Source organism: Danio rerio, chromosome 19, assembly GCF_052040795.2.
Source record: "Danio rerio strain M-AB ecotype USA chromosome 19, GRCz13ab, whole genome shotgun sequence".
Classification (NCBI taxonomy): domain Eukaryota; kingdom Metazoa; phylum Chordata; class Actinopteri; order Cypriniformes; family Danionidae; genus Danio; species Danio rerio.
In genome coordinates this window covers 29,906,596-29,934,496 of record NC_141039.2, presented here as the reverse complement: position 1 = coordinate 29,934,496, position 27,901 = coordinate 29,906,596, and the positions used below count along the sequence as shown (strand labels likewise).

At 36.9% G+C, this 27,901-nt stretch overlaps 1 protein-coding gene across 2 annotated transcripts; it reads left to right on the top strand.

Annotated features, from left to right (window-relative positions):
* Nucleotides 1-220: 220 nt before the first annotated feature.
* On the top strand, nucleotides 221-26,637 carry tent4a (terminal nucleotidyltransferase 4A). Of its 2 annotated transcripts, none has more exons than XM_087295833.1 (13): nucleotides 221-1,162; nucleotides 4,054-4,177; nucleotides 4,270-4,316; nucleotides 6,360-6,480; nucleotides 6,635-6,742; nucleotides 12,806-12,934; nucleotides 14,609-14,822; nucleotides 16,829-16,955; nucleotides 17,050-17,156; nucleotides 17,613-17,794; nucleotides 20,383-20,523; nucleotides 20,622-20,675; nucleotides 24,269-26,637. In XM_087295833.1, exons 1-13 carry the CDS (start codon nucleotides 477-479, stop codon nucleotides 24,413-24,415), a joined length of 2,187 nt encoding a protein of 728 aa, XP_087151959.1. In that variant the 5' UTR covers nucleotides 221-476; the 3' UTR covers nucleotides 24,416-26,637. The 2 variants fall into 2 exon arrangements, with proteins under 2 accessions (XP_087151959.1, XP_087151958.1); XM_087295832.1 differs by having other exon boundaries at nucleotides 20,622-20,777.
* Nucleotides 26,638-27,901: the final 1,264 nt, after the last annotated feature.

Here is a 27,901-nt window from a genome sequence, read left to right as displayed (position 1 = left end):
GCTGCACAAAGCTGATGGTTTAATATCTCGTCCACTGTCTCGCGGTGTTTTAGCGAGAGCTGCAGCAACTGCTAGCAAATTCAAAAGTGTCCTCGTCGCTGTGGTGCCGTTTAAAAGGGTGGGGTTGCTGAACAGGCTCCGATTGCGCCTGCTCGGTGTGTAGTCTGGGGGTGTGTGCTGCCCCGATGGTTTAAATCCTACACATGCGTACTGGATTTTCGGGGTTCAAGGGAATACGCACGCCATATTGGAAACACTGTATAGTTTAGCTAACAGTTTATAGCTAGCGGGGAAAAAGGGCCACTAATTGATTCCCGTTGGTCTGTTGTGGTGTTCGGCACGTCGACATTTTCCCTGTCGTTTCGCGTAGCCCCATTTACAGGCACGTCCTCGCGGCCCGGACTCAAACTTATCCGCGGAGCGAAGGAGGGGGAAAAGGCGTTCGTTTGTTTGACAGGGTTAAAAAGACGAGTTGAATGGATCCGAGGGTCGCTTGGATTCAGCCGGAACAGAAAGGTCCTGCGAACGCTTTATGGATGCGTGTGTGGGAAACGTCTCAGGTAAACCGGACTAACACAGGTCAGCACCAGAACCACCATCACCACCACCACAACTTCTGTGTCAATTCTCCGGCGTTTGACGTTTATAAGACTGTGGCGTCCAATGCAAACAACAGCACTAACATCAAAAACAACGGCACTGCGATCCCGGGCAGCGGCTCCGCGGTTCTCGCATTAAATGGGAACGCGGTAGACGGAGAAATGTCCCAAAAGACCGGCGGCTCGGTGGTGGATTCAGCGTCCAGCTGCACTAGAATAAGGACTACAAGCCCTAATGTGATCGCTGGGAATATGAATAAGGGCCAGCCGTTTTTTACTTTAAACGAGAGCGTACTGAATAATGTCAACCACCATCATCACCCTCCTCATCCTCATCTACGGCATTTCCATCAAGAGCAGCAGAGTTGCATGAAGCGCCACCCGTCCTATCCGACGGCGATTCACAACCACCATCACCACCACCATCACCCAGGCCGAAGGAAAAGCGACAATAAGGCCAGCACCTACGGGATAAACTACTTGCTTTCCAACTGGACTAACGGCAATTATGAGAGCTCCGGCACGCCGTGGAAGACGAGGAAATATAGCCCAGGGGTTGACGGGTGAGATGAGTTTGATTTATAACCGCGGCGGCGTTCGCTCGCTTGGCTCTGGATGAGGCGTTAAAATGATACACTGATTTTTCTCTTTTTTTGGTGTGTCGTAAAGTGTCACTGGGCCTTTTTGACGTCCTGGGCTGGGACTTTAGCTTTAGCATGTTAGCCGGTATGTTCTGGGTTCGGGTCGGGGCCGCTGCGGTGTTTGGGTTGGGTTACTTGTGGTATGTGTGTGTGCGTGAGGGATTAACAGTTTACGTTTAGCGGTGATGTCCAACTCTTCGAACCGCTCATTGACTCGGATCTTTTTTGGTGAATCGGTTAATCCGATCTGAGCGATTCAGACTCGAGAGAGTCACTTGAAGTGATTTGTTTTTTTGAGTCGACTCATTGATTCACTGAACTGAGAGTGGTGTATGAAAATATTTTTTAGGTTGCTTTATTATTTTTAAAAAAGTGCCGTACGTGTACTGAAAAAGTACGGTTGCATGCTTGCAAAAATGGTTACAAGTTAATCTTTTCATTAAACACTGAACTGAACAAACCGTTCATGTCTTGCCAATTACAATAATGTTTATGGGCACCGTTACTAAAAGGCTAGATTATTTATTTTATTTGCTTTTAATATAGACATAGCAAACACAAAGTTGTATGTGTAAGCGTGCACGATGCACAAAACATTTTATATATTATCACGGTTTTATGTGAAAGCTATGCTTGAGTAACCCAACCAAAAGATTAAAGTATAACACATGAAATATAGGCTAATATATTTTAATATTTAGAGACTCCTCTCTAAAGGTCTTTCTCACTCAAAATATTGATACACTCATGGTTTGAATTTACTGGTCAGGTGTTATCAAAAGTAACATATACAAAGCTTCTTGAAGCTTTTGCTGACACAGTGTGTTCAGTTATGTCAAGTTTTTCAATAGAATGACATTGAAAGATTCACCATGAAGTTTAATGTAGATAGATAGATAGATGGATAGATATGTATACAGTATATGAAGCTAAGTTTAACATGTGCAGTTAAAACCACAATGTATTTGTTTGGCATACAAATCAATTGACCCATACTAAAAAGTGTTATGAATGTGTAACATTATGTTGATAGTACTTTGCTATTTCTGAAATTAAACTTATGATGGAAAGAAATGTTACACAGTGCAACCGCCAATAAGTTGACTCTTTAAACCTTTCAAAAGAAAAAGCTGCTCTGAGCTCATAGGTTAATCAGTGTTGCAACATTATTTCAGTATAGAGTGTGGTGGATAAATGACTTTGCCCTTGGTTTTGTGGATAAGTCTCTATTTACTAGACATCATACAGCAACAGTCAGCTTTCAGGAATAAAAGTTTTATTAATACTCACTTGACAACCAAAAGCAATTAATGACAAACTTTTAAAATCAAACTGTTTAATCAATAGTTTTAAGCCTTTGCTGAACCCATCTGTTCATTTTTTTATTACATTTTCTTGTTTCATCATAAAATGCATTCACAAAATCTACCCATAATGTTGTAAAGTAAATAACTCTAGTGATCAGTCTTAAGCAATGCCTGCCAAAGGATATCTTTAGTGTACGAATTTTTATTTTGCAATAATGTTATTTAAATTTTATTTCTATTGCTTTAACCAGCACCTATAATTAAAAGTTGTATGGGCTATAGTATAAATAGTCTGTCATTTTCAGTGTGCAATGCAATTCTTTCCTATAGTAAAGCCATAAATTGCCCAGTCTTGTTCTTTTTGTCAGATTTTTCAAATACTTTTTCTGCTTCAAATCAAAGTTTTAGATGGGTGCTTGTCATTTACCTTGTAGCTGGTTGTTTTGATTTATGGTTTATAGTTCTTTTTATCAAATTAAAAATAAAGAAATTTAATACAAAACCAAGAGGAATTAAAAAGTGAATGTGGCCTCCTGTTCACTCTGTATGCCAGGGGTGACCAATCCTGTTCCTGGAGATCAACCTTCCTGCAGATTTCAGTTGCAACCTTTATCAAACACACCTGTCTGTAATTATCAAGTGGATTTCAGATCCTAATTAATTGGTTCCGATGGGTTTGATCAGGGTAGGAGCTAAACTGTACAGGAAGGTAGATCTCCAGGAACAGGATTGAGCACCCCTGCTGTATGCTACAGCAGGATATCTGCGACCATCTGATGATGCAGTTGATCGCTAAAATCTTACATTTGAATTTTTTTAGAAAACAATTTATTCTTCTCAACCACACATTTCCAGTTGTGTTATTTACAAATACAACAAATGACTTGTTTGCTTGCAAGTCTGACACGAGTGCTTCTAACTTTTTAGTTGCATTTTGTTTATGTCTTAGTTTTAACGGTTATTTGTGTTGCTAGTGTTTTATGATTAATGAATGTAACCTCAGACACTTGAAGTAATGCATGTTTGAGCTCTTAGTAACCGTGCGATTATAGGCTTGTAAGAAATCTGTTGCATGGACTTGTTATATTTGTGGTGGATGCTTGCAGACCTCTGGAATTTTTCCACGAAAGAATCTGGAAACAAATAACAGCATGACTGTCAATGGCCGGTCTAGATAGCATTTCTGTGTTTTTAGCTCTTAAATGTTTAACCTTGTCAATCCTGAAAAATGAAATGTGTTTTTATCTATTGGGTATTAAGGATTGTGTACAAATTGAGCAAGGTCTGAATGCAGGTTTGCTAAAAAAAAATAACACATTAAGGCTAGTGGATAATATTTTTCTAATTAATTTCTTAGCTGTATAGCTGAAGTTTGTACAGGTTTTAATAGGATATTTATTTTTAGTCTTTGAAACACAAGATTCTAACAATTTCTTAGGTTCTTTGTGATTAATGTGGTTCTGAAATAATACCAACTGCCTCTCAATTTTCTTTTTTTCACCCAAGGTTACATGAAGAAATCATGGACTTTTACAATTTCATGTCTCCTCGTCCTGAAGAGGCCACCATGAGACAGGAGGTCGTGGACAGGATAGAGTCTGTCATCAAGGAGTTGTGGCCAACCGCTGATGTAAGCAATTTTTTAAGAGCTGAGGTACATGAATAATTGGGCTCTTAGCATTGTAAATTAGTCAAATGTGTCTTTCACTTTTGTCTACTTAGGTTCAGATTTTTGGCAGCTTTAGCACTGGACTCTTTCTCCCAACCAGGTAAATGAACATGTGAAGCTTTTGTGTTTGATCTTACTCAATGGAGACAACAGAGAGTTGAACAGAACTTTTAGTTGTTCTCAAATACAAATAAAGTTTTTCTTATGATTTGTTTCAGCTGTACAGTCCTAACATTTCATGACAAAATAACTAGCAGAAGGGGATCTGTACATGTTCTTCAAAAAAAAAAAAAAAAAAGCTAGCATGCTATGATTGTGCTTATGAAGAAGTAGAAGAACTGAATTACATTTTTTATTTTTTTTACACTAGAACTTTTAAGATGGTTTTAATTTTTGCAATTTAATAACTTAAAAAAAAAACATCTACAATACCCTGACTTTTCCTACATATATGTATTATTCTTTCTAACGTTGTTATGAAAATCACTAAACGCAAGAGCTAGGAGTTATTCTACCATTAATTACCATTTTTGTCAAAATTATCGCGTTTATTTTAGTGTCTGTTACTTTATTCATGACCGTAAAGATGTGTGCCTTTGATGCCTAGCAACTTCCTGGTAACAAATACATAACTTTGTTGGCAAAAACATAAATTCAGATATATAATTTATATCAAATGACATATTCAGTGCTGCAATTAAAAAGCCTTCTCCCTGCACGTGAAAGTGAAAATGAAAGTTAGATACAGATATTCATGGGTTATTTAGTAGTAGGGTTTTCACAATACTGGAATTCAATATCAATTGGTACTGAAATTTTGAAAACGTCCATTTCCCGTGAATATTTGAGCGCTGTGGAGCATGTTCGCTGATTTGCCATTGTGTTCACGTGGTCAACAGAACTGACTGATTGGCTGTGAAGGACATTGGTTCACCGAATTCACTGCTGTTTACTGTGTAACCACAGATACAGGGAGACTGTAGCATTTCAAAGTCCTGTTCATCAGCTGGTTTGCCTTTACACTGAAATATGAGCGATCTGCTGATCTGCTGCTTTAAAATGCTCCAGTGTCCCTGTATCTGTAGTTACAAGCAGTAAACAGCGGTGAGTTGAGTGAATCAATGACCCACAGGACCAATCATAGTCATTTCTGTTGAGCACTTGAACACAATGTTAAATCAGTGCTGTTTAAGCATGTGCTCCACAGCACTCAAATGTTTGTGGGAATATGACGTTTTTAAAATTTCGCTACTGATTGGTATCGAATTCCAGTATCGTGACAACCCTATCAATAACCCCAACTTTACATTTTTAGGCTGTATTACCAAAAAGATTATATTTTTAGGGTGATGACTTATTTTAATGTGATGACAGACATTCAAAACTTAATTTTAATATCTCAGTAGATGCTTTCAATGTGGATAAGTTGTGACATTATGACTTGTTCGACAATGATCAGAATGGCCGTTATGGTAATTCTAGTAGTTATAGACTTCTGGTAGCTCAAGTATTCCATCAATACTCAGTGAGCATTTGTGCATGTGTGGGGGAAAAAGTTATTTACAGTATCTTGTAAATAAATGGGGTTATTTGAATAGCTTATATTCATAAAGTCAGCCTGACCATCAGGAATTTGCTTAAAATGATTTTTTTTCACTTATTTTTTTTACAATATCACATTGGTTATAGTGCTGTGGATGTAACTGGCAAAATTGAGTATTTTTGGTACCTGTTTTTGCAGACTAGAATAAAAGCAGTAAAACATAATATATAGATCATATTTTGCACTGCAACATGACCATTTGTGCATTACTATATATAAGATGTGTATATTTATTTATGTATTTGAAAACCATTTTAAAACTCCACTATAATTTGTATAATGCTTCATGTGCCCTGATTAAATCAGTCGCTAAAGCCTAAAAGGTTTTCTCATGTCTGAGAAAACATTAGTAAGATTTGTGTGAAGGCTACAGATTTTGCTCATTTCTCTGCTCGATTTTGCAACTATATGCAATTCTCTAATTCCACTGTACCTTTATGCTTGCACAATGTTGTTTTAGCAAATGATCTAAACCGCAGTTGCAATAGGTTTTTATGTTGAGCTATATAAAAGGCGTCTGGCTGATTCTTTACACTGTAGTGACATTGACCTGGTGGTGTTTGGGAAATGGGAGAAACCTCCCCTGCAGCAGTTGGAGCAGGCTCTCAGAAAACACAGTGTGGCTGAGCCCTATTCCATCAAAGTCCTCGACAAAGCTACGGTATGTTCTTTCTTATACTGTTCATTTATCAGATTAACACATTGTAACTTATTTGTGTGGAGGTGTTTTTTTTTCTGAAATTTTTCTGGGTACGTTTGTATTATTTTTAGCTCTTTGGGGATTTTCTTATCAATTAAATGTTTGAATTTTGCAGGTACCAATCATCAAACTGACAGATCAGGAGACTGAGGTGAAGGTGGACATCAGTTTCAATGTGGAGACGGGCATCAAAGCTGCTAGCTTCATCAAAGAATATGTGAAGGTAAAAAGTACTTTGTACATGTGTCTGTTAAGGTTTTTAAAAAAGTAAATGGGGGAGTGCATCTGAATACTGCTTGTTGCTTTTTTTTTTAATTGGAAGCCGTGTTAATTGCATTTAGTTTAGGCAATATATTGGTTTTAAACCTATTTAATTTTCTTTTTTTTTCTGTTGAACCAAGATGAAATGTTTTGAAACTGTTAATCATCAAATTTATTAGGAAAATATTTTAGAGATTAATGCTACCAGCTTTTTTTGTATATATAAAATTTTCATAGCATAGTTAATGCATCAACTCGGCACTTTCATGTCATATTGAATCATTTAAGATCATTTAATTTTCACAAATGATGGCATATGTGTTTTGTCTACGGTTAACAAAAATGAATGCTAATTTCAAACTGTAATGGGTATTCACAGTAAAAATGACACTTTCTGACATTGACTAATGATTGACTTGTTGACATTTTATGTGAATAGCTTAAAAATCTCATATATATCAGGGCTCAAATTAACATTTTTGCTTGGTAGCACCGGTGCTCCTAACTTTTAAAATTTAGTTGCACCAGCCAAAATTTAGTCGCACCCACCAATTATGTGCAACATTACTACAAGTTTTATATTAACATATTTTTTTGCATTTAAAAATCAACACTAAGGACAACTAACCCAAAAAAAAAGTGCATGCGCCCACCGACCCTACACGCACTACTTGACATGAATGAACCTTAGTTAATGATAATAACTGTGTGTTCTCATGGGTGATGTCTGGTATTGCACAGATGTTATTGACATAACTTTATTATTTGCAGACGTCATCTTAATAGCAATACCGGTCTTTTTGTGACCCTTTTGCGAGGATGTATGCGGTTACATTTTACACATAGCTGCCACTTGCATGACTGACAGCATCCTGACAATTAAATGAATGATTAAACAGAGCCTCTCATGCATAATTTTTGTAGATTTAGCCGCAAACAATGTTACCAACTCCATCACTCAAGATTTCATGGTGAATGCTATAATAATTTCTATTCGAAAAGTAGGGTTGGGTACCGAAACCTGGCGCCATTATGGCACTGATACCTTTGGAACCGGTATGCACCGGATCAAATCAGCATATGAATTTCGGTGCCTAATTTCGGTGCTGCAACAAAAAAGCAGGTCTCGGCACTGGAAGCGCAGCGCCATGCATTTTACAATTCGCCAGTCAGCGGTTGTTCGCAGCGCCCAGCCACGACTCATGACTGTTCATATTTCTGCCATGGTACAGAGCGTCATCTGAATAGTTTCATTTTAAATAACATGCGAATGTGCACGTCTGGTGTGTGATACTATTAACTCATGGACGTGACGTGCCGCGGCTCTAAGTGGCGCATTTGCTGTGTGACGCCCTTAAGAAGCATAAAGGGGTTCTTTAAAGGCACACAAGTAAGCGTTGTCGCACTATCTCTAAATATTTCATTCTAAACTGCTTTGAGGGATACGGATGTCAGCGATGTCAGGTGTTTGTTCTTGTAGTTTATAGAAGGCAAAGTGTGCAGTACGGTGCATGCGGTGAGCGGCTCACTTAACACACATGATCGCGTTCATCTAATTTGCTTAAACTAAGCATTCTAAAGTATGGCTATATTTTACAACCAAGGATTCTGTTACACCAACATGCAGCAGATGTTTTACAAAAGTTGCGTGTAAGGGAGAAACACATCAAACTCATGACATTGAAATTTGAGGGCTCATAGAATCAACTTAAAGGTGAGGAATGCGCTGTCTTTAACAGCTTATGACATCATCTGGCACATTATCTGAGTACGTTTACATAAACACCAATTGTCTAATTTTAATATGATTAAGATCTGATCACAAGTCTACTACGTAAACATTGATTTTTGATTATTTTAAAGAACCACAGGCAAAAACTGCAGAGGAAACATTTATAGGCTGGTGAAGCAATGACATTAATGGATCTATGTGCTATAATGTGTAATTGGGAATCATGAATGTAACATTCAAAAAGCAGCTCATGTAAACACCTGAATCATATTATTGTCTTATTCAGATTATAGCAAACCATTAGATCACTGATGTCCATGTAATAGTAGTCACAAGCCCCAAACCCAGAAAAAAGGTGTTCCCTGATTTTGATAATAGCTTTTACACAGGTTAGTAGTAAGCTAATGTAATGTTAATAGCATAATGCAAATCTTGCATTTATGCTAACAAACAAAGGATCAAAAGAAAAATATTAATGCAATTCAAATATATAAAATATGAACTAATCTTTACTTTAAACTTATTACAAATATATATTTATAATAAGTTTAATTTATATTGCTCAATTATAATGATTTTTTATATTATATATATATATATATATATATATATATATATATATATATATATATATATATATATATATATATATATATATATATATAATTTTGTCGGTCTAGGCACCGGTACTGTTTTAAAATTATCGATTTAGCACTGAAAACCCAAACGATACCCAACCCTATCGAAAAATGTCGACCGTGGATTAAAATTCACCACATGATCACTTATCAGATGTGCCATTATTTGTAACTTTAGGAAGTTACTAAAACAAAATCTATCAGTGTCGTTTCAATTCTCTTATCTTCAGCGCTTCACGTTTTAGCAGTTGTCGCTCCCTGTCATCAGAATGCATTAAGGGATTTACAGCTGATAATAACCAATCCATACTTATTCAGTTTTAGCACAGTGGGCCAATCAGAAGAGCTTGAAGGCGGGGCAAGCATTGCAGGCTTTGTTTACTGCAGCAAGTTGACATGATGCCCGTTTTAAACTTTTTTTTTTTTTCTGAGCGATGCGTTTCGCATTTCAGGCAAAAATGAAATCTGCGTGAATGTCTTAAATCCGTGCACAAGGTGAACATTTTGCCATGAAAACTGGTCGCACGTCAACAATTTTTGCACTCGCAAAATGCTTCCAAATATATTTTTAGGTCGCATAGATAAAATTTCAGCGACCAAAATGGTTGCAGTTTCGAGTCCTGTATATACACAATAGCAGTTAAGACCACCATTGACCAATACCTAACATGCTATTCTTAAGTTTAGTTTTACCTACTTGAAGGTTTTGTTGAAACCCTGCCTCTGCCTTCATTTTATTGGTGACCGATGTAACGCCCGTTTCATCAGTTTACTTTTTATTTTTTTCAGCTGCAAGCACACAGCGTGCAACAGCAAAAATGTGAGGCGCAGCAGGTGGTTAAATGCAAGCTGCAAAGGACGCATAAGCAGCATGCAAAACCTCTTGCAGCCATTAGTGAATCTTTCAAAAAAGGCGCCTCAGCACAAAAAGCGTGTTCTGCAAAGTAATTTTATTTAGACTTCTTTGGAAACACTCTTGTCTTTAGCTTATATTTCAAAGACAACAAATTTGTGATGGTCTTGATTTTGAGGAAGGAGGTTTTGGACGTCACTTGTATTTACATGTTCTGGCAATCCTAGGTTTGCTCAATGTTTGCTAATTTGATGTCAGGCTTATGGTGTCAGTGTTTGACTAAAGGGAGGAGGAGGCTGAAGCATGACTTCACATCTGTCAGCAGGCTTTAACTGCAGATGTTTGAATAAGGAGATGACCTGCTGGCGTTCAGCTCTTCTGCCAAGCTCATTTCCATGTGCATACCTGCTGTAGTCCTCTAACACTAGATCACCTTCATCTCTCATCTGTGCCGCCATCAGAGCCCTCGTTTCTTTAGTTCAGTGTGCAGTCTGAAGTACAGACATTGTCAAAAACAAACCAAGATTTGATTTACTACCTTTTATTTTATAATTTTTTTTTTTTTAATGTTTTACATTTTCTTAACATTGGTTGTATATCTCTACATTTTTAATCAAACATTTTGACCGTCATGAGACCGGTTAGTTTTACCTTACTTATGTTGGACACCATCTTCCAGTGTTTTAGTATAGGGTTTATTTTTTTGCACTTTCTTCAGTGATACCTTTTATTAGACCTGTAATCATTAGTTTTTAAGAATGTTCTATATTTTCTTAACCATTATTTCAACATTTTTAATCAAACATTTAGACCATCGTAAAAAGTTAGTTTTTCCCCTACTGATGTTGGACGCAATCTTTGAAGTCCAATGTTTACTTTTTTTTTTTTGACGATACTTTTTATTTTAGACCTGTAATCGTTTGTTTTATATTTTCTTAACATTTATTTTACATTTTTACGCTTGATTTAAAACCATTTCGACCATCGTAAGAGGTTAGTTTTAGGCTACTGATGTTGAATGTCACACAATGCATGTTTGTGGAGAACTCAGACACCCTGAAGTTCTAAATAAAGGAAGAAATATGATCCTATATGACTGTACATTTCTGAGTAATAGAAAGTTGAAGTAGTCTTTTACATGTGGTCAATAATAATATAAATAAAGTATTTTTTTACTGAATTTACAGAACTGCAACTATATCATGATGTACATTGTTATCAGGATACCAGATGACTTATCGTGAGATGAGATTTGTCATATCATCCAACCCTACTCTTAACTTGATTTGTCTTTTTTTATTTATTTGTTCTGTCTAACACAATATTTGTATAACTGAAACATTGACATCCATACTTTTGAATTTGATGCTTTTATGTTTCCAACATTACCTTGTGCTCTGCAGAATAACAAGTAATTGTCTGGAACAAGTCAAGGGTAAAAAAATGGCAAAATTAACATTTTTGGGTAAACAACCCTTTAAATATGCTTTCAAATGCATACCGTGTGACTTGCAATGCTTTCACCAATTCAGACGCAATTGAATGATGATCCATACTGGAGTTATGTGTTCAAAACATTTAGAGATTATTGACTTTTGACTACTTACACATTTATTCAGATTTAACACTTGTGTGGTCGTAAGTTTGAATAAAAAAAAAAAAAGTGTTCTTGCTATGGGACTTGTTGTGAGACACTGGTCTGTTTTTCAGTTTCATATGCCAGGATCTTTATGGTTTTTCAGTTCGTCAGCAAGATCCAAGAATTCATCACAAAACTGTAATGACTTTGAAAACCTTTTTTGGTCAATGTAACTTAGAATAAAACCCTGCCCTCAGTTCACTATTGTGATGTACAGTGAAATCGTATATTATATTATAAGATAGTAAAATTTATTATAGTGTAGTAAAAGGAGTTTCTGATATAAGATAAAAATGTAAATAATTAATTTACAATGAAACTTTTGACCTGATTCTGCAATGTAAATGTGTGCTCTGTTTAGAACTTCTGATTCAGTTGCCTATAGGAGAAAATAATAGGAATAATACACCGAAGAAAACGTTCAAACTACCTGCTCTGCAAACATTTGTGATGATTACTATACAAAATAGAATTGAATAAAAGTGAATAAGACTAAAAGTTTCAAAACAAACAAAATTCAAATTGCTGCAGCCGCTTATATATGAAAAATTTGGTCAATAGTACAAAATATAATGGTACAATTGAATTTGAAATGCTCCATTTATTCAGATTATTTTAAAATGTATGCTAAATTTTTGTGGGAAAAGCTACAAATTGACATTTTTTAAATGAGTTCAAGTGGATTATTAGAGATCCAGCTTTCCATCCTGAGAATGCAGAATCTTCCCAGTAGCAATGAAACGCAACAGTGGCTGTGGTTTTTACATGGGGGAGGAATTTAAGATTTGTTGGCTTGTCCCCAGTTATCATAACACTTTACCTCATGTAAATATTTCTGCTGCTTCTGCACAGCTGGATGTTCTCTCCAGTGAAAGACAGCTGCGTATGCAATTCCCATGTTTTAGGCTTTTAAAGGAACGTTATGCACAGGACATTCCTGATATTCCTGACGTCAGTTGTAATGATAGTGTTTTCGTAAAATACCCTTTCATTAAAAAAAAGAAAATAAAAAAAATAACTGTGACTGAAATCTAACCAAAAGTGGTCAAACTGGACTTGCATTAGAGATGCCAGTTAATGTTTGGTGTAAACTGGGTCTTTTTGATGTACTAAAGTCTAACATATCTTCTCTATCTATATCTCTCTCTCTTTCATGCACACAGAAGTATACCGTGCTGCCTTATTTAATCTTTGTGCTGAAACAGTTCCTGCTGCAGCGTGACCTTAACGAAGTTTTTACAGGAGGAATCAGCTCCTATAGTCTCATCCTGATGGTCATCAGTTTCTTACAGGTAAACATTAGCTGCTTATTAAGATCTTTCCTTTGGTTTACTGTTATTTTTATGGAATAGTTATTGCGATTTTATAAAAAAAAAAAAATGTACCAATTTTCACCAGATAATTGTAACAACTAAGTATATTTATATTACAAAGTATAGGTTTAGAGACTTGCCAGAAAGGCTTTAAAAATACTTCTTACTCAAAGACTTTATGGCAAAAGTTTTTAGTCAGGGTACGAATTACAGGGGGGATTGACCCCACTAATTAAGGCTTGATCCCCATGAAGGGCGTCCAAACAAGATGTATGGAGGGGTCAGCCCTTTGAAACTGAGAAAATGTTTACTCTGATTTGTATTTTAAATAATAAAGTTACTAATAAAAATAATAGATATCCGTTTGTCCACTACTATAATGGTTCATATCTTTGTGAATGCATAATTGCACCAATCAGTCTATGCAAGAAAGTCATTCAACTGAAACCGGCAAATTTAGAGCACCAATAAACAGCGTAAGAGTTCACAAGGCTGTTTTCTCATAAAGTAGTTGTTTGTTTCCACATAAAGACTAAAAGTAAAGTAAAATTAAAGAGTTTGTATAGTTTGACCTAATGTAAACCGAATAGCTAGTCAGGTAAGAATACACTAAATAGCCTATCCAAAAAAAACACATTTGTATGTATTTATAATTCATTATAATTCATTTATTTATTAATAAATTAGATTTAATAAAACAAAAACCCACTGGATTCACTGAAGCATGTATTTCAAAAAATAACATTACCAAAAAAGTTGAGCCCCCTGATTGCAATGTATAATTCTTGCACTGTTTTTAGTGCCGAAATATTTAAGAAAAGCTTGACTTTAATATTATTTTACGAGATTGCAAAAAAGGAAATACAAGACTTTCTCCATATTTAATACATGTTTCTTGTAATTTCTTTGTAATTATTTGTGAAAGATTTTAGATTTAAATTATTTTCCTTCTAACTAAATATGTAAGAGAAAATTCTATGCAATTTTAGGCAAGTCAGTCAATTTCACAATTTATTTTGACGAAAGAAACAATCAGGTTTGTCTCAAACTTTGAGATTGTAGCTAAAAATTCTGAGAGATTTTCTTTTTTTATTGTGAGATATAAACTAACTTTTTTTTTGTTTCTCAGTTTATTATTTTTCATGTAATTCTAGTTTAGATTTCTCAAACAAACAAACTGCAAGACAGCCTCACAATTGAGTTTTTTGGTAGAAATAGTATAATTCAGAGAAAAGTCCTTATTCTTTTGTTTATTTTTTTTCCATATTCAAGTTTAATAGGTAATTTTTCCCCTCTTAAAATTATTTAAAAAAAATAATACATAGTAAATACACTTTAGTTTGTTACTGTAAAATTGCAGTGCTATTAATTGGCTAGGTTGAATATCAAAAAGTTAACTCGTCAATCTTTTGAAGTGTTGCCATTAATTAATGTAACTTGTAATGTAAAACATTAAGACGTGTAGAGAAGAACCAGATAGTTTTAAAAATAACTTCTCATCTCATTTAAAGATCTGTCATTACATGTCAAGCATATTTTACTACCCTTATTTGGCTGCATCAGCGGCGCTCATAAATGACTACAAAACAAATAAAGAGTCTCTGTTCTGTCTTGCCTGCTTTTTTATTATTAATCTTTTTCTTGCACCCACAGTTACACCCAAGAATTGATACTAGGAATCCTAACATGAACCTTGGTATTCTGCTCATCGAGTTCTTTGAGCTGTACGGAAGACACTTTAATTACCTGAAGACGGGCATCAGGATAAAGAATGGTGGCGCTTACATGGCTAAAGAAGACATCATGAAAGCCATGAGCAATGGCTACCGGCCCTCCATGCTGTGTATTGAGGACCCTCTTCTTCCAGGTACTTTTGTAGGAAGTAGAAAACCAGATAAATTTCTCAAACGTGATGACTTCTAAATTGAAATTCTAAAACCTAAAATGTCATTAAATTATTAAAGTTTTTTTTTTTGGAAGCACACTGAGATTTGTAATAGTGTTAGTTTGGTGCTAGCAGTATTCTAAGCATATGAATACTTGGCTAATCTTCTATAAGCACATGCAAGTTCTTGTCAACCAAAACAGCTTTTCAAAGTGATGAATCTACTACTGTCTTGGTAATAGCTGGTAGTTTATTATTATAATTTTTTTAGAATTAATATAGTTTATATAATCTGATAAGGTTTTTAAAGAAATAAGACCTTAAACGTGGCAATTTTATTAAGACAGTACATCATAAGCCCTGGCTGGCTGAAATTAAAAGTCTTTAAAAAGTCTTTTTCCAAAGATGTTGGCACATGCACATTCATCCAGCTTGTCTATACGCAGATTCAAGATGTGCGTCTATGGATTCAAAGCCACAGAAAGTGGCGTGACCACATGAAATAACTCCATTTAAATGGCTGTGCTGTAATCAAAAATAAAAGTTTTTCTTTGTGTATTGAAAGTTTGACATTTACACAACAACATTTTTAAAACAGTCTGCATTTACATATATAGGCTGTATTATGTACGCCAGGCCAGTATTTAATGCTGTTACCTTGTTAATGTACAGTACCCATAGGAAAGTGAAACCTGTGACTCGCGATTGGTGTATATTAGGGTAGGGCAAAATCTTTATTAACTGAACATTTTAACTAGATTACGATTAATAAAAATTTATTTTATAGATGTTTTCATTTTTTTTTTTTTTTTTTTTGCTCACATTTTAGACTAGTTTCGCACAGTAAATATACTCTCATATTACTATATATAATTATTTATTAAACGTCAGTGTTGAACAACTGAAATTAACTTTGTCTAAAACATTATTTTCAGTGTTTTTCATATTAAAAGTAGAAAATAAGCATTATTTATTCATTTTCTTGCTGGCTTAGTCCCTTCACTGATCTGGGGATGCCACAGCGGAATGAACCGCCAACTTATCCAGCAGGTTTTTACGCAGCGATTTGCCCTTCCAGCCACAACCCATTTCTGGGAAACATCCACAAACACTCGCACACTACTGACAATTTAGCTTAACCAATTCACCTGTACCGCATGTCTTTTGACTGTGGGGGAGACCGAAGCACCTGGAGGAAACCCATACAAACACAGGGAGAACATGCAAACTTCACACAGAAATGAAAACTGACCCCGTCGAGGCTCAAACCTGTGACCCAGCGACCTTCTTGCTGTGAGGCGACTACCTACAGCACTACCTGCTGTGTCGCCCCAAAATAAGCATTATCTTTTCTAAATAAAAAAATTCTTGGATATTCTGTAAATGTTATTTTAAACGGTGCATTTCTTGCATCTTCTGTAAACACTTTTTATTTATTTATTTATTTTTGATTAAAAAATACATTTAATATAATGGAAAATATGCCATCTCAAGGCATCTCTGGCACAGCTTCCAATTGTCAATGTAATGCAAAGTAAGGCTCAAGAATACTACCTGAGCAGAGACGGATGTGGCTGCAAAGTGGCCGCAGAAGTATAAATCAGCCTTTGCTCTAGTGTTAGTTTTGCTCCGCAATAACACTTCCGAAATGCTAGCTGGTAGAAGGTTATGTTCCTCAATGTCGAGTTTCTTTGCAAGTGTTTTGGAAAAATTTGATCAGTTATTGGTTCTGAATGTTGATTTCATTTAATCACCCAGCCCTAGTGTTTTTGTGATTTGTCATTGTTTTCATAAACATTAATTTGTAGGTGTTTAATTGTTTTGGACGAAGGTATTGTTGATGTGATGCTTATAAAATTGCTTAAATTTCATCTTCTTTCGAACTTACTGTTATTTACTTTTCGGTATTACAATTTCCTCTTCTGTTTTTCTTTTTCTTTGTTACCAATAAATAGTATGATTTATTGATTGTTTTTCATTTTGTTCAGGTAATGATGTGGGCAGAAGCTCTTATGGTGCCATGCAGGTGAAGGAGGCGTTTGACTATGCGTACATAATACTGAGTCACGCCGTTTCACCTCTCGCACGTTCTTATCCTAACAAAGACAGTGACAGGTACAACGCTTTTGTGCTTGCAGGTATATTAAGCTCTTCTCTAAAATTTCTTCAGTTTTTTTCTAAATGCATGTCATTTCTTTTGTCCACTCAGCACTTTGGGCCGCATAATTAAGGTCACCCAGGAGGTCATTGACTACAGGGAGTGGATCATAAAGAAGTGGGGTGGCAGACACAACTCACGCATTGAGAGGAACCCAGGTACATCTTCAGAAAAAGCAATACTTCAATGCTTTACAGTGAACCCTAATGTTGACAGGGCCTGTAAACACTTTGTAATCACTATGTCATAAAATATGATCTAATTTTACTTCCCTAATCCTACCCAATACCTTAACCCAACCTTAATTAATATTGATAAGCAATTAATTAATAGTTTGAGCTAAAGTTTTTAGTTAAGGGTTTGTAAATAGCGTGAATTTTACAGTTAAAATAAAGTGTGACCAAAGTATGTTATCTTTTGTAATGGTAATCCTAACCAGTTGTTTCTTGAGTCACTGGCTAATGGCAAATGTTGCCGAATTTTTAGGCTCTGGTTATGTTTCCTATCGTAAATAATAATCGTTGTGTGTATTTTAATTTAAATTATTCATTAAGTTAATGTTTCGTATGACTTCTGTTGGTGTTATGACTGATGAAATTGCCTTTGGCATGCAGGTTCTTCTCATAAGGAGCATGTGGATCAGGTGGAGACGGGCTCACTGCTAGGTGTAGGTGTGGAGGAGCAGCAGCAGAGGGATTCTGTTTCTCCTCACAGCGCAGACTCTCCGATGTCTCTGTCCAGTCCTCAACAGCACTCCTCTGCTTCATCTGCATCTTCACTGTCAGGCAGCGATATTGTGAGCATAGACCTTTGTTTTTGTATATTTTAGATGTATGAGCCTGAAGGATCATATTTGAACTAGATTTTTTTTTTTTCTAAATTGGCAACGTTTGCTGAAAAACCTAAATATGCAGCATATTTTAACACCGTTGCAAAAATGACCTCATCCAATTTTAGTTATTTTGCATTTACTTTGTTTCATTTGTATATTTAATTAGTAATATTATTATTGTTTAAATGAAAGACTCTTACTAGACTAAAGCAGCTTGGATTAGGTTGATTCAGGGTGCCTACAAGGTCTTACAAAGTCTTAATGCCTTGAATTTTAAATATAAAATATTTTCTGAAATATTGCATTGTAGGTTTTCATTTTAAATGGGGTCTTCATTTTTTTTATGTCCATGTAAAGCTATCCAATCAGGCCAACACCAGGTCACTAACAATCCATCTCAATAAAACTTTTCATTTTGAACTCTATTTACTAACATGGTTTAATTATCTTCCTTCAATAACATTTGTTATTGTATGGTGAGGACACTGACCTAGACAGACTGTTGTGCATTTAAGGCCACACGGGTATTTTTATAAAACGGAAATTAAAATAAACTTTTTTTCTATGTTAGTATCAGTATTATTTGTTTTTTGGACATTTATAAGATATCCACTCCAAAACAGTAACAATTCCCATTTAGAAGATGTAAAACTGATCAACGTCAAGTTTGTAGTTTTGTCACTTCCGCCCAAATACATGTCACCTCACACTACAGTTTTTCATCACATTATGACCAATCAAATGCTTTCTGGTATCTGGCATGCCCCACCCCCTTCAAGATGCTTTTCATTTAATGCACTTGAGCTCAACCTCTCACTGGCAAAGGGTTGATTAAAAACAAAGCCCTGTTGGCCTCTTTTTTTTCTTTTAATAGAAAGGAGCTGCTCTGTCCCACTCTCTCATGATGTTTTGGTTGAGATTACATCAAACATCCATTAAAAAGCATGTTTCAAAGCATCTCATGGGATCTTTAAAAAAAATCTGTCCACTTAAAAACACGCTGTGATGCATGTAATGGACACACTGAACCAAAATGTGGCGATATGGACACTTACACTGAGTTCACCTCAAATGAGACTGTCCTCGCTGCAGCCCGCAGCTTGATGTTGTTGACAAGGCCCACTTAGTACTTGACAATCGCCTACACCTTCTTCCTACCCTAAACCCAACCGTCACAGTAGCATGGGCACTATCTTAGTGGCCAGTACAAGGTCGCATACGTAGTTTGATCGCCTACATCTCCCCTTACCCTAAACCTAACCATCACAGTAGCATGGGTGCTACCTTAGTGGCCGGTACAAGGTCGCCTACGTAGTTGATGATTGCCTACCCTTACCCTAAACCCAACAGTCACAGTACTGTGGGCGTAACAAGTTGGTGATCGTCTGCACCTCCCCCTACCCTAAACCCTACTGTTATAGTAGCAATAAGCATTACCTTGGTACAAAGTCTATTACGTAGTTGACGATCACCTACGTCATCAAGCTGCGGTTTGCAGTGAGGAAATCTTTGCGGTGGCCGAGAGAGCTTCATGTGCTGCAATTTAAGAAAGTACATGCAATTTCAAAAACCCACAGCAAATAAAGAAACTATCTTATGTTATCATATGTTATGTCGTGTAATCAGGATGTTAAATTAAATAAACTTGCAAGTGTTGTGACCAATTGCAGCTCGTTTTTTAGGTTGTTTATGTTGTGACCAATTGCTGCCCGTTTCTTCGGTTGTCGATGTTGTGAGAATTTGCAACATGTGCTTTTAAATGAGTGAAGATCGATTCTTTATTTGCTGGTGTTAAATTGCAGCGCTTAAAGCTCTCTTGTTCACCGTACATCTTGCATCAAATAAGGTATGTTTATAATATATACCTTAGTAAATATATTCACAAATAATTTGCATTCAAATCAATGCAGACATGAATATAAAGGTGTCCCGCGGTTGAATAATGCAAAATACGCAACTTGTTTGCCTGGAATGTGCAGAATTTGCCGCATTTATGTCTTCTGTTTTTTGAAGTGAACCCAGCTGTGTTGGCAAATCAGAAAGGAGACACGCACACACACACACGCTGACAACATGAGGCTAAAACTTTGGTTTTATCCTCCACACAAAATGCTGTACCTGGAGATTTGGAAAATCTTCACCTTGAAGATTTCACTATAGATTTCACCTTCACCGTAGAAAAAAAGTGTGGTTTTGAAAATACCCATGCTAGTTTAAAAATACTAATGTTTTGCTGGGCTAACTGGGCTTTTAGAAAAACTGTAGCTTTAGCTCTGTAGAAGGTTATTAAATTATGTACAATAAGATATGTAAACATTAAGTCTTTAAAATAAATCTCTTTAAGAATAGTCTGAAAAATGCCTTTAAATTTGACTTTGTAAAACCTGCAGAAACCCTGTGATTGACCTATTTTTGATTCACCTGTATTTCTATGTATCAAATGTCATACATATGAACCATGAAAAGCTGATGAATCAAAAAAGATACTCAAAAAGGCTGTAAGGGTTATTTGCTTTAGATATGTCTCACATATCTGACTTCTGCTTCTTCAGGACTCTGACTCCACACCGTATGTCGCTCCACCTGTAGCCCCTTTCCCTCTCCAGATTCTTGCTCCGGGGCCCTTGCCACCAGCGCTTCAGATGGGCAAAGCCAGCATCGCGGCAGCACTTGGCATGCCTCCAGTCACCCAGGTGAGGGAGGACTGCTGGCTTTGTATCTCATTTTGACGATTTAATAATTTATTTTTTCCACCTGGATCTAACTTCCCATCTCTCTGTGTTTTGTCCAGGCGAGAGTGTCAATCCCAGGCAATCTTTCTCTCCACACTCTACCTGGCAGACAGGTGTGTATGGCAGATGGGCCTCCCTCATACCTCCACATGCCCCCCCCTGCAGTCCCCCCAGCTCCCCCCAGCCCTCTACCCAGTCCCCTTCACCATCCCAAGGTAGGCTGTCCTGTGTCTGCTCTCCTCTTCATGCTGTGAGTGTCATGATAGTGAACCCAACCTCCCCTGCTTCATCAAGACTTCATAGTAAAAATGTGCATTTTATGTGAGTGCTGGATTTTAGAGACATTAGTGGCCAATAAGTGAACTGCTGCTGGCAGATTGTTGTTAATACTGGCACTACTGTAGTAATAAGGTCTCCTTTTAATAATGTGCTCTAGCTCTGTATCAAAAATATATCTCTATCAACTATATTGTAGAAAAAAACATCTAATTTAAAACTGATTTATAGAAAGTACCATAGTGAGTAAGCTAAAGTTAAATTAAGTGTTTTTTTTTAGTTTTTTTTTAGCACATTTGGTGTTTAAAGAGTTACTTGTAGTCAGTTTTTTTCCTTCCCATTAATCATCAAGGTTAAATTTAGATTTTTTTTTTTTTTTGACTCATAGTATGATTTAAACATTCGGACCTCGTGGTTTGTGCGAATAAATCCCACTGTTTGCATGTAAATAGATGCGTGAATATTATAAGTTTACTTAATGTACACATCAAATCTGATGCTGAATGACTAACATGGATTTTATTTAGCAAGTAACTGCTTTAGAAATGCTGCAAAACAGTGGAGATTCCAGGGTTTAACACAAAGGATTTTTTAATGGCCTGATCTCACTACAGTCGATCTGCTCTAAAGTTTTTCATTCAAGTCGAGACCACCTCATTTAGGCGATCTCGAATCTGAGCGCAATTGCGGGATTCACATATGCCAAGCGAACCGCACTAATGCCGAGTTCAGACTGCATGAATTTCAAAGTAGTCATGTCACGGGTGTTTTCACAGTGGATGACTATCTGGGGTAAGCGTTCAGTCGTTCCAGTGTTTACACCGCAAGATGGATCTTAAACAGGGGGTTTCAAACTGCATGACTTTAAAATAGGAAGAATTGGAGACAACTTTGTCTCAGTCCAAAAATTATGTCTCACAACGAAACACGTGTGAGAATTGACATAACAATGCCGATAATAATCGATCTGGCCAGTTATGATCCTGTCTACTGTCCCGAGCATCTTGCACGCTCACTCCAGGCCGTCTGGTTGTCCTTATTGTCGTGCCCTGGATTCATTCAGTCCACTCTTTCCTTTCCTGCAGTACACCCAGCTCTTTGAGTTAATAAGCAACTCCAGAAACCATACCTGGGTGATGGAAGCTTTTCAAGCGGTACTGTCAACTGAGCTGGGCCCAGTTTAATGAGCTCTTGTCTCATGTCAGCAGGAAGATTTCCCCTCGGGATGCCAACAATAGGTGCTACATCATAATTATGCCCAATCTAGACCAAGGTTCTGATTGGTTGGTAATTCAGATTTTTATTTTTTTATTTTAACTCAAGGGATTCGTGTGTCAAATGTGCCTAATCTATTTGCATCTTTGCATTAATTTAACATTTAAATCACTCACGCTTGATGCTTTATCCACCAACTATTAGGCTTACCAATACTGCTTGAAAAATGATAAACTGCAAAAAATGTATATCTTTAGTGTAATGCAATTTATGCAAAAAACAATCACTCTAATGTTAATTTAATAATCCATATAATTCTCAATAGTTAGTCCATTTTGACATTGAACAGTTGAGTGATTTTGATTTGTTGGAAAAACAAATTTCCATGGTGCATTTATTAAAAACAATTGAAGAAATCTTTCACATTTCCTTACTATCACTATATTCACCATTTAAATGCATCCCGTTTAAAAAATCTTTACAATAGGATTCTATTAGTATACCTTACTTAATGGTTTAATGAGCAATCAGTATTTACCTTTTCATATGAATCCTAATGTAATTCAGTTGATGTGAGGTCAGGACAGGCCTATTATATTACCAGGTAACATTTGATTAATACAAGTAAAAAAAAAACTGTCATAGATTATTGAATGATCTAGAAGCATTGTTCTTAGCTTGTTTACAGTGTAAACATTGTTGTAAAGCCTTACAAAGACAGTCTACTGACTTTTAAATGGTTGTGCGTTTACTTAAACTTTTTACATATTTAAAGGTGCAGTAGGTGATCTGCCAAAATGCCTAACGGTTAGCATAATATCTAAAACACTGTCCCACTCCTGCCGTCCAAAGCCATGATTCTTATTATCATGAACTCGCACCTTAAAGATGACAGTAGATAACCCCATAAGCCATATAATTTGCCAGTTATAAAACTTACTTTATAATACTACAATTTCGAACAAAATACCGTATCATATCTAGCACGTTTTTATTTGTGTAGCAAGCAAAACTTAATGTGCAATATTTAATGTCATGCAAGGATCGCTGGTCTCACTCTCTCACATGCTTTGTTCTAAAGCGACTACTGTATGCTTCGTGCTTGGCTGGCTGGATGCAGGAATTACACATTACTAAGCCATACTTGCATGCTATTTTAGACTGGATATTCAAAGTAGCATGGTAAACAATATAGGTCAGGTTGTCAATGTTAAATTAACCAATGTGAAAATAAAACCAACTTCACCTCAGGAACAGTGCTATTTACTTATGTTTTGCCATTAAACTAAATAAAAATCTACATTATTAATGTTGTAAAAGGTCTCTTATGAAAAAAATAGTCACATAAATCTTTTGCTGGAAGATTTCAGTGGCTGAACAACACTTCCGTGCATATAACCCATTCATTTCAACAACACAATCTACATTAGCTCAAAGAGCTTAGAATGACCAGGAGGCGACACTTAATAGAATGTTCCATTGCAACAGCAGCGCCCAGCAACAGCCCTGGATTCTGCCATTTCGGAGTGAAAGCGATCGGCCGTCCATTGGATCTGATTGCTGTCGCCATGGCAAGCAGTTACTTTGTTTTTTATTTATTTATAAAGCGCAATAAAGCTGAGATACAACATGAAAGATGACAATACAACACTACAACAACAACATTATCACAATCATTAGCACTTTTAGTAGTTTATTTTACAGACTTAAAATATGCTGTTGTCCTATTGGAATTTTCAGTCCAAAATGACCATCACACCATCTAGTGGCTGTTTTCCAAAACTAGAGTGTCGCCTCTTGGTGATTCAGTGCTCTTTGAAGAGTTTTCTGTGACTAAAATAGTTTTAAAACATAACATTACCTGTCTAAAAGAAATACTTCAGCCATGGTGTCATTCTTCCTCCAGCGTGCAAAAATGGTATCCTCTCTCTCCCTCTCTCTCTCTCTCTCTCTCTCTCTCTCTCTCTCTCTCTCTCTCTCTCTCTCTCTCTCTGTCTCTCTGTCTCTGTCTCTCTCTCAACGGCTGCTCAAAAGTACAAATCTACATTTGTTGACGCAGTTTGAGCTACTTATCAGAATTATGGGAGTTATCGGCTTACAAACATTTTTCTTAAGTCAATCACCTACTGCACCTTTATAATACTAAATGGCAATGCCTCTTTCTCAGGATCCTAGCATCGTCCTAAGCTGTCCTGTTTTGTCTTCTCTTCTTCAGGCAGGTCCCAAGTTCCCTCTAAAGGGCTTCCACAATCCCGCCGTGGTGCACAGTCCTGTCCTTTCCAACCGAGGCCACATTCAGTACAACCGCAACACGTGGCGCCGCAGGAAGAGGGACAGTTTGCCGGCCAGCGTCAGCAGATAAAGACACTTTCCCCTCCACTCGCTTCCTTTCCCACCCATCTGGTCCCATCCTAACCCGATGAGAACTCATTGAGCCCTCCTACTGATGCCGAGAGCGCAGACAGACCAGCGTTTGAACCCAGCTCCTCCTTCAGTAGTTGTGGTGATTGGTGGTGCTAAGTAGTTCAGTCTGCCACTGAATCTGTGCATGTAAATGTTGACACTTTTTTTGACCTGTGCAATCTTCCTGAGGAAGCTTCGAGAACAGGAACTGTTTTTTCGGGCATCTACTCTACAACTTCCAGGTTGGCAGGTGAAACGTTCCTTTTTTTTTTTTTTTTTTTTTTTGTGAGTGTGTTTTCAGATTTTCAGTCAAAACGGGACACCCTTCACATGCTGGACGAACTTGATTCAGTGGATTACAAGTTTGTTTGTTTGTTTTGTTTGTGGTGTTGGGTGAGGATGTATGTGTATGTGTATGGTATGTATGTATGGTATGTATGCATGTATGTATGTATGTATGTGTGTGTGTGTGTGAGACGCTGGCTTCAAATCCTGCACTCGAGATGCTTCCAGAGACTTCCACCGTATTGACTGTACACCTCACGCAAACTTTACTTTGTTTTTTTTGTGCAATAGTTTTCTTTTGTTCTCTCTGGAAACGTATTTAAATTTGATTTCTTTGTCTGACTTTCTTTTTTTTTGTTTGTTTTTGTACAAATGTTTTTATTTTTGTAACGTTTTTAATTTTGCTCATCGTTTACAGATCCTGTCAGACAGGCTCCTTAAGGGAAAAGTCTGTTTTAAAACTGTTTAGTGAGAGTTTATATTCCCTCTTCCCCCTTTTTCGCAGCATAAATTGCACCTGATTGAAGCGCGAGTTAAAAGCGGCCAGTGTAGATCTCGCAAACAAAAAGACACTCTGCCTACAGGTGTCGCCATTTCCCACTTTGTGTTCCCACATCAGGAGCCATTGCTTTTATTTGTCTCGTTCAGTCGTCTGTCTTTAAGGTTGTTGTTGTTGTGTGGCGTTGGACTCGTGACATCAGAAAAGTCTAAATGCGCATTCGTTTATATGTGTATGTGTCCGTTTTAAATCGCAGTAGGTAAGGGTGAGACACAATTTTAGGGAGGCTCTAATGAACGTGCGAGCGAACTCCAGATCAGTGCAGCTTTATGCAAGGTGCCCTAATCGGACCTTTCGACTTTTGAACGGGCACCCGAATCAGACATGGCGGAGAAAGGGAATTTATTTTGATTCCTTTCTGGAATCTTGACGTGCATTTATTGCCAGGTACTTGCGCTAATATATGCCTTTTTGGTAATGACCTATTGCTGTACTGTATGTATTGTATATTTTGTTTTTGTATATGGCACACTAAAACTGTATTGCTGTTGCTCAGAACGTCACAGGCATACAGGTTATATTGTTACTATGCAAGTGAAGTTGAGGATCTCTCTTCCTGCGTCCCTCATGACAGCCGTTTTGCTTGTAAATCTTGTCAAGACCATCCCGATCTGAGAGCGACGCGTAGAGGTACATGTGAACAGTTCCTGTTTGCAAGTTCAGTCCGTTTTAATGGAGGGAAAAGCAACCGGACGTCTTGTCTGGAGTTAATATTCCCTATTTGAGATCAACCGGACTACATTTACTACTGTTCCAACACTACAACCATGACTTGCGCTCCTTATTGGAGGACTTTGATGGCCACAAACTTGCGTGACGTGCTTTACGAAGTCTAAGACTATATACGAATTGTCCTTGTAACTCTTTGACTCGCCTGCCTATCAATGCAATAGAGCAAATGTAACTCTAATAGCAGTTTCTGCTTTTAGATAGAACCAGCATCTTTTGCGAATGGGTCAGACGTTGAGGCAACTCTTCCCCTCCTTCGATTTGTCTGAATGGAAATGGCTCTGCTTTTCCTGCGGAGGTGTGTGTGGAAAGGTGTTTCACTCTGTGATGGTTTGACCTTTGTGGTGATGTACTGATAGATACAGTGTGAGACTCCTCATTGAATATCAATGATGGATTTTAAATGTACCCCCCCTTTTTTTTTTTTTGCTGACGTCTGTTATGTCACAGTGGCCAAAAGCACTCTGAACTTGACAATTATACTTAAAGACTTCATTGTGGCCACCCAGCATCCAAGAGGTCAGACGGAGGAATTGTTTTTGTTTTCCTTCAATATTTTTATGTATTTTTTTTTCTATTTTATTTTTTAAATAAACATCTTAAAACCATGCATAGTTTATTGTGGTTTGTATAAATTGGTTTATTATTAGTATTATTATTACTAATTCAATTCGTGTTTTTTACAGTGCTTTTTACAATGTAGATTGTGTCAAAGCAGCTTAACATTTTGAGTTTGAGTATAATTGTATAACTTTAACTCTGAAAACTGGACTGACACGATTTCAATTTCAATTTACTTTAGTTTGGTGTAGTTTAATTTTCACTGCTGAAATTCCAAATACTCTGTACACGTTCCAAACCAAGCATGCCAGTGGTGAGGAACAAACCAATTGACGAAAGTGATGGAAAAAATCTTAGGAGAAACCAGGCTTAGTTGTGCATGACCATTTCCACCCTGGACAAACTTCTCATGCAGAGCTGCAGTCTAGATGCTGGAGAAAGCTGGATGTCCATCGTGGAGAAACTGAAGGTGTTAGTTGGTCACTGGCGAGTGTTCAGGCTGGCCCACAGGATCAATGCGGGGAGACTCATCTGTCACTAAGTCAGGATTAAGTCTCATGCTCTCCAATCCTCCATGACCACCACAGCAGCTGCTCAGGATACGACCTGGTCCAGGGTTATGGAGACCTCTAGAAGTCCTCTAGGGTTGGCATCATATCTTCATAGGACTTGGATCTCGTCAATTATTCTACTACTTCTTCTCACCATTATTATTATTTTTTTATTACTACTACTAATTCAGGATTAAGCTGGGCAGTCAGTAGATCAGAGATGCCCAAACTAGGGCCCGTGGACCAAAGTTGCCCGTTTGTATCCTTTGGTTTGGCCCGCTAGAGGAAAAAAGATTGGGAGGGGAGGGATTGGGGAATGCCTTTAACCGAGATTCTCATTTCTATTTTGTTGTAACTTTTTGTCTGTTTTATTGTTGAGCTACAAAAAAAAGAATAGATGTTTCAATTAAATGTTGTAAATTAAACAGATTTTATTGAATGTACATAGTGTCACTTAATGAGTAGAGGACAAAGCAGAAGATGTTAGTGTGTAAATCAAGGCAAGGTTTGTTCAAATAATATACATTTTCGAAAATTAGAATGGATTACTAAATATGGTTGAAGTAATCTTTATATTTATTTTTAATTCCCTTCTGAAAAATCCAGCTTAAACCAGCCTAGGCTGGTTGGCTGGTTTTAGCTGGTTGACCAGGCTGGTTTTAGAGGGGTTTTGGCCATTTCCAGGCTGGTTTCCAGCCATTTCCAGCCTGGTCTTAGCTGGGAGATGACCAGCTAAAACCAGCTTGACCAGCCTAGCCAG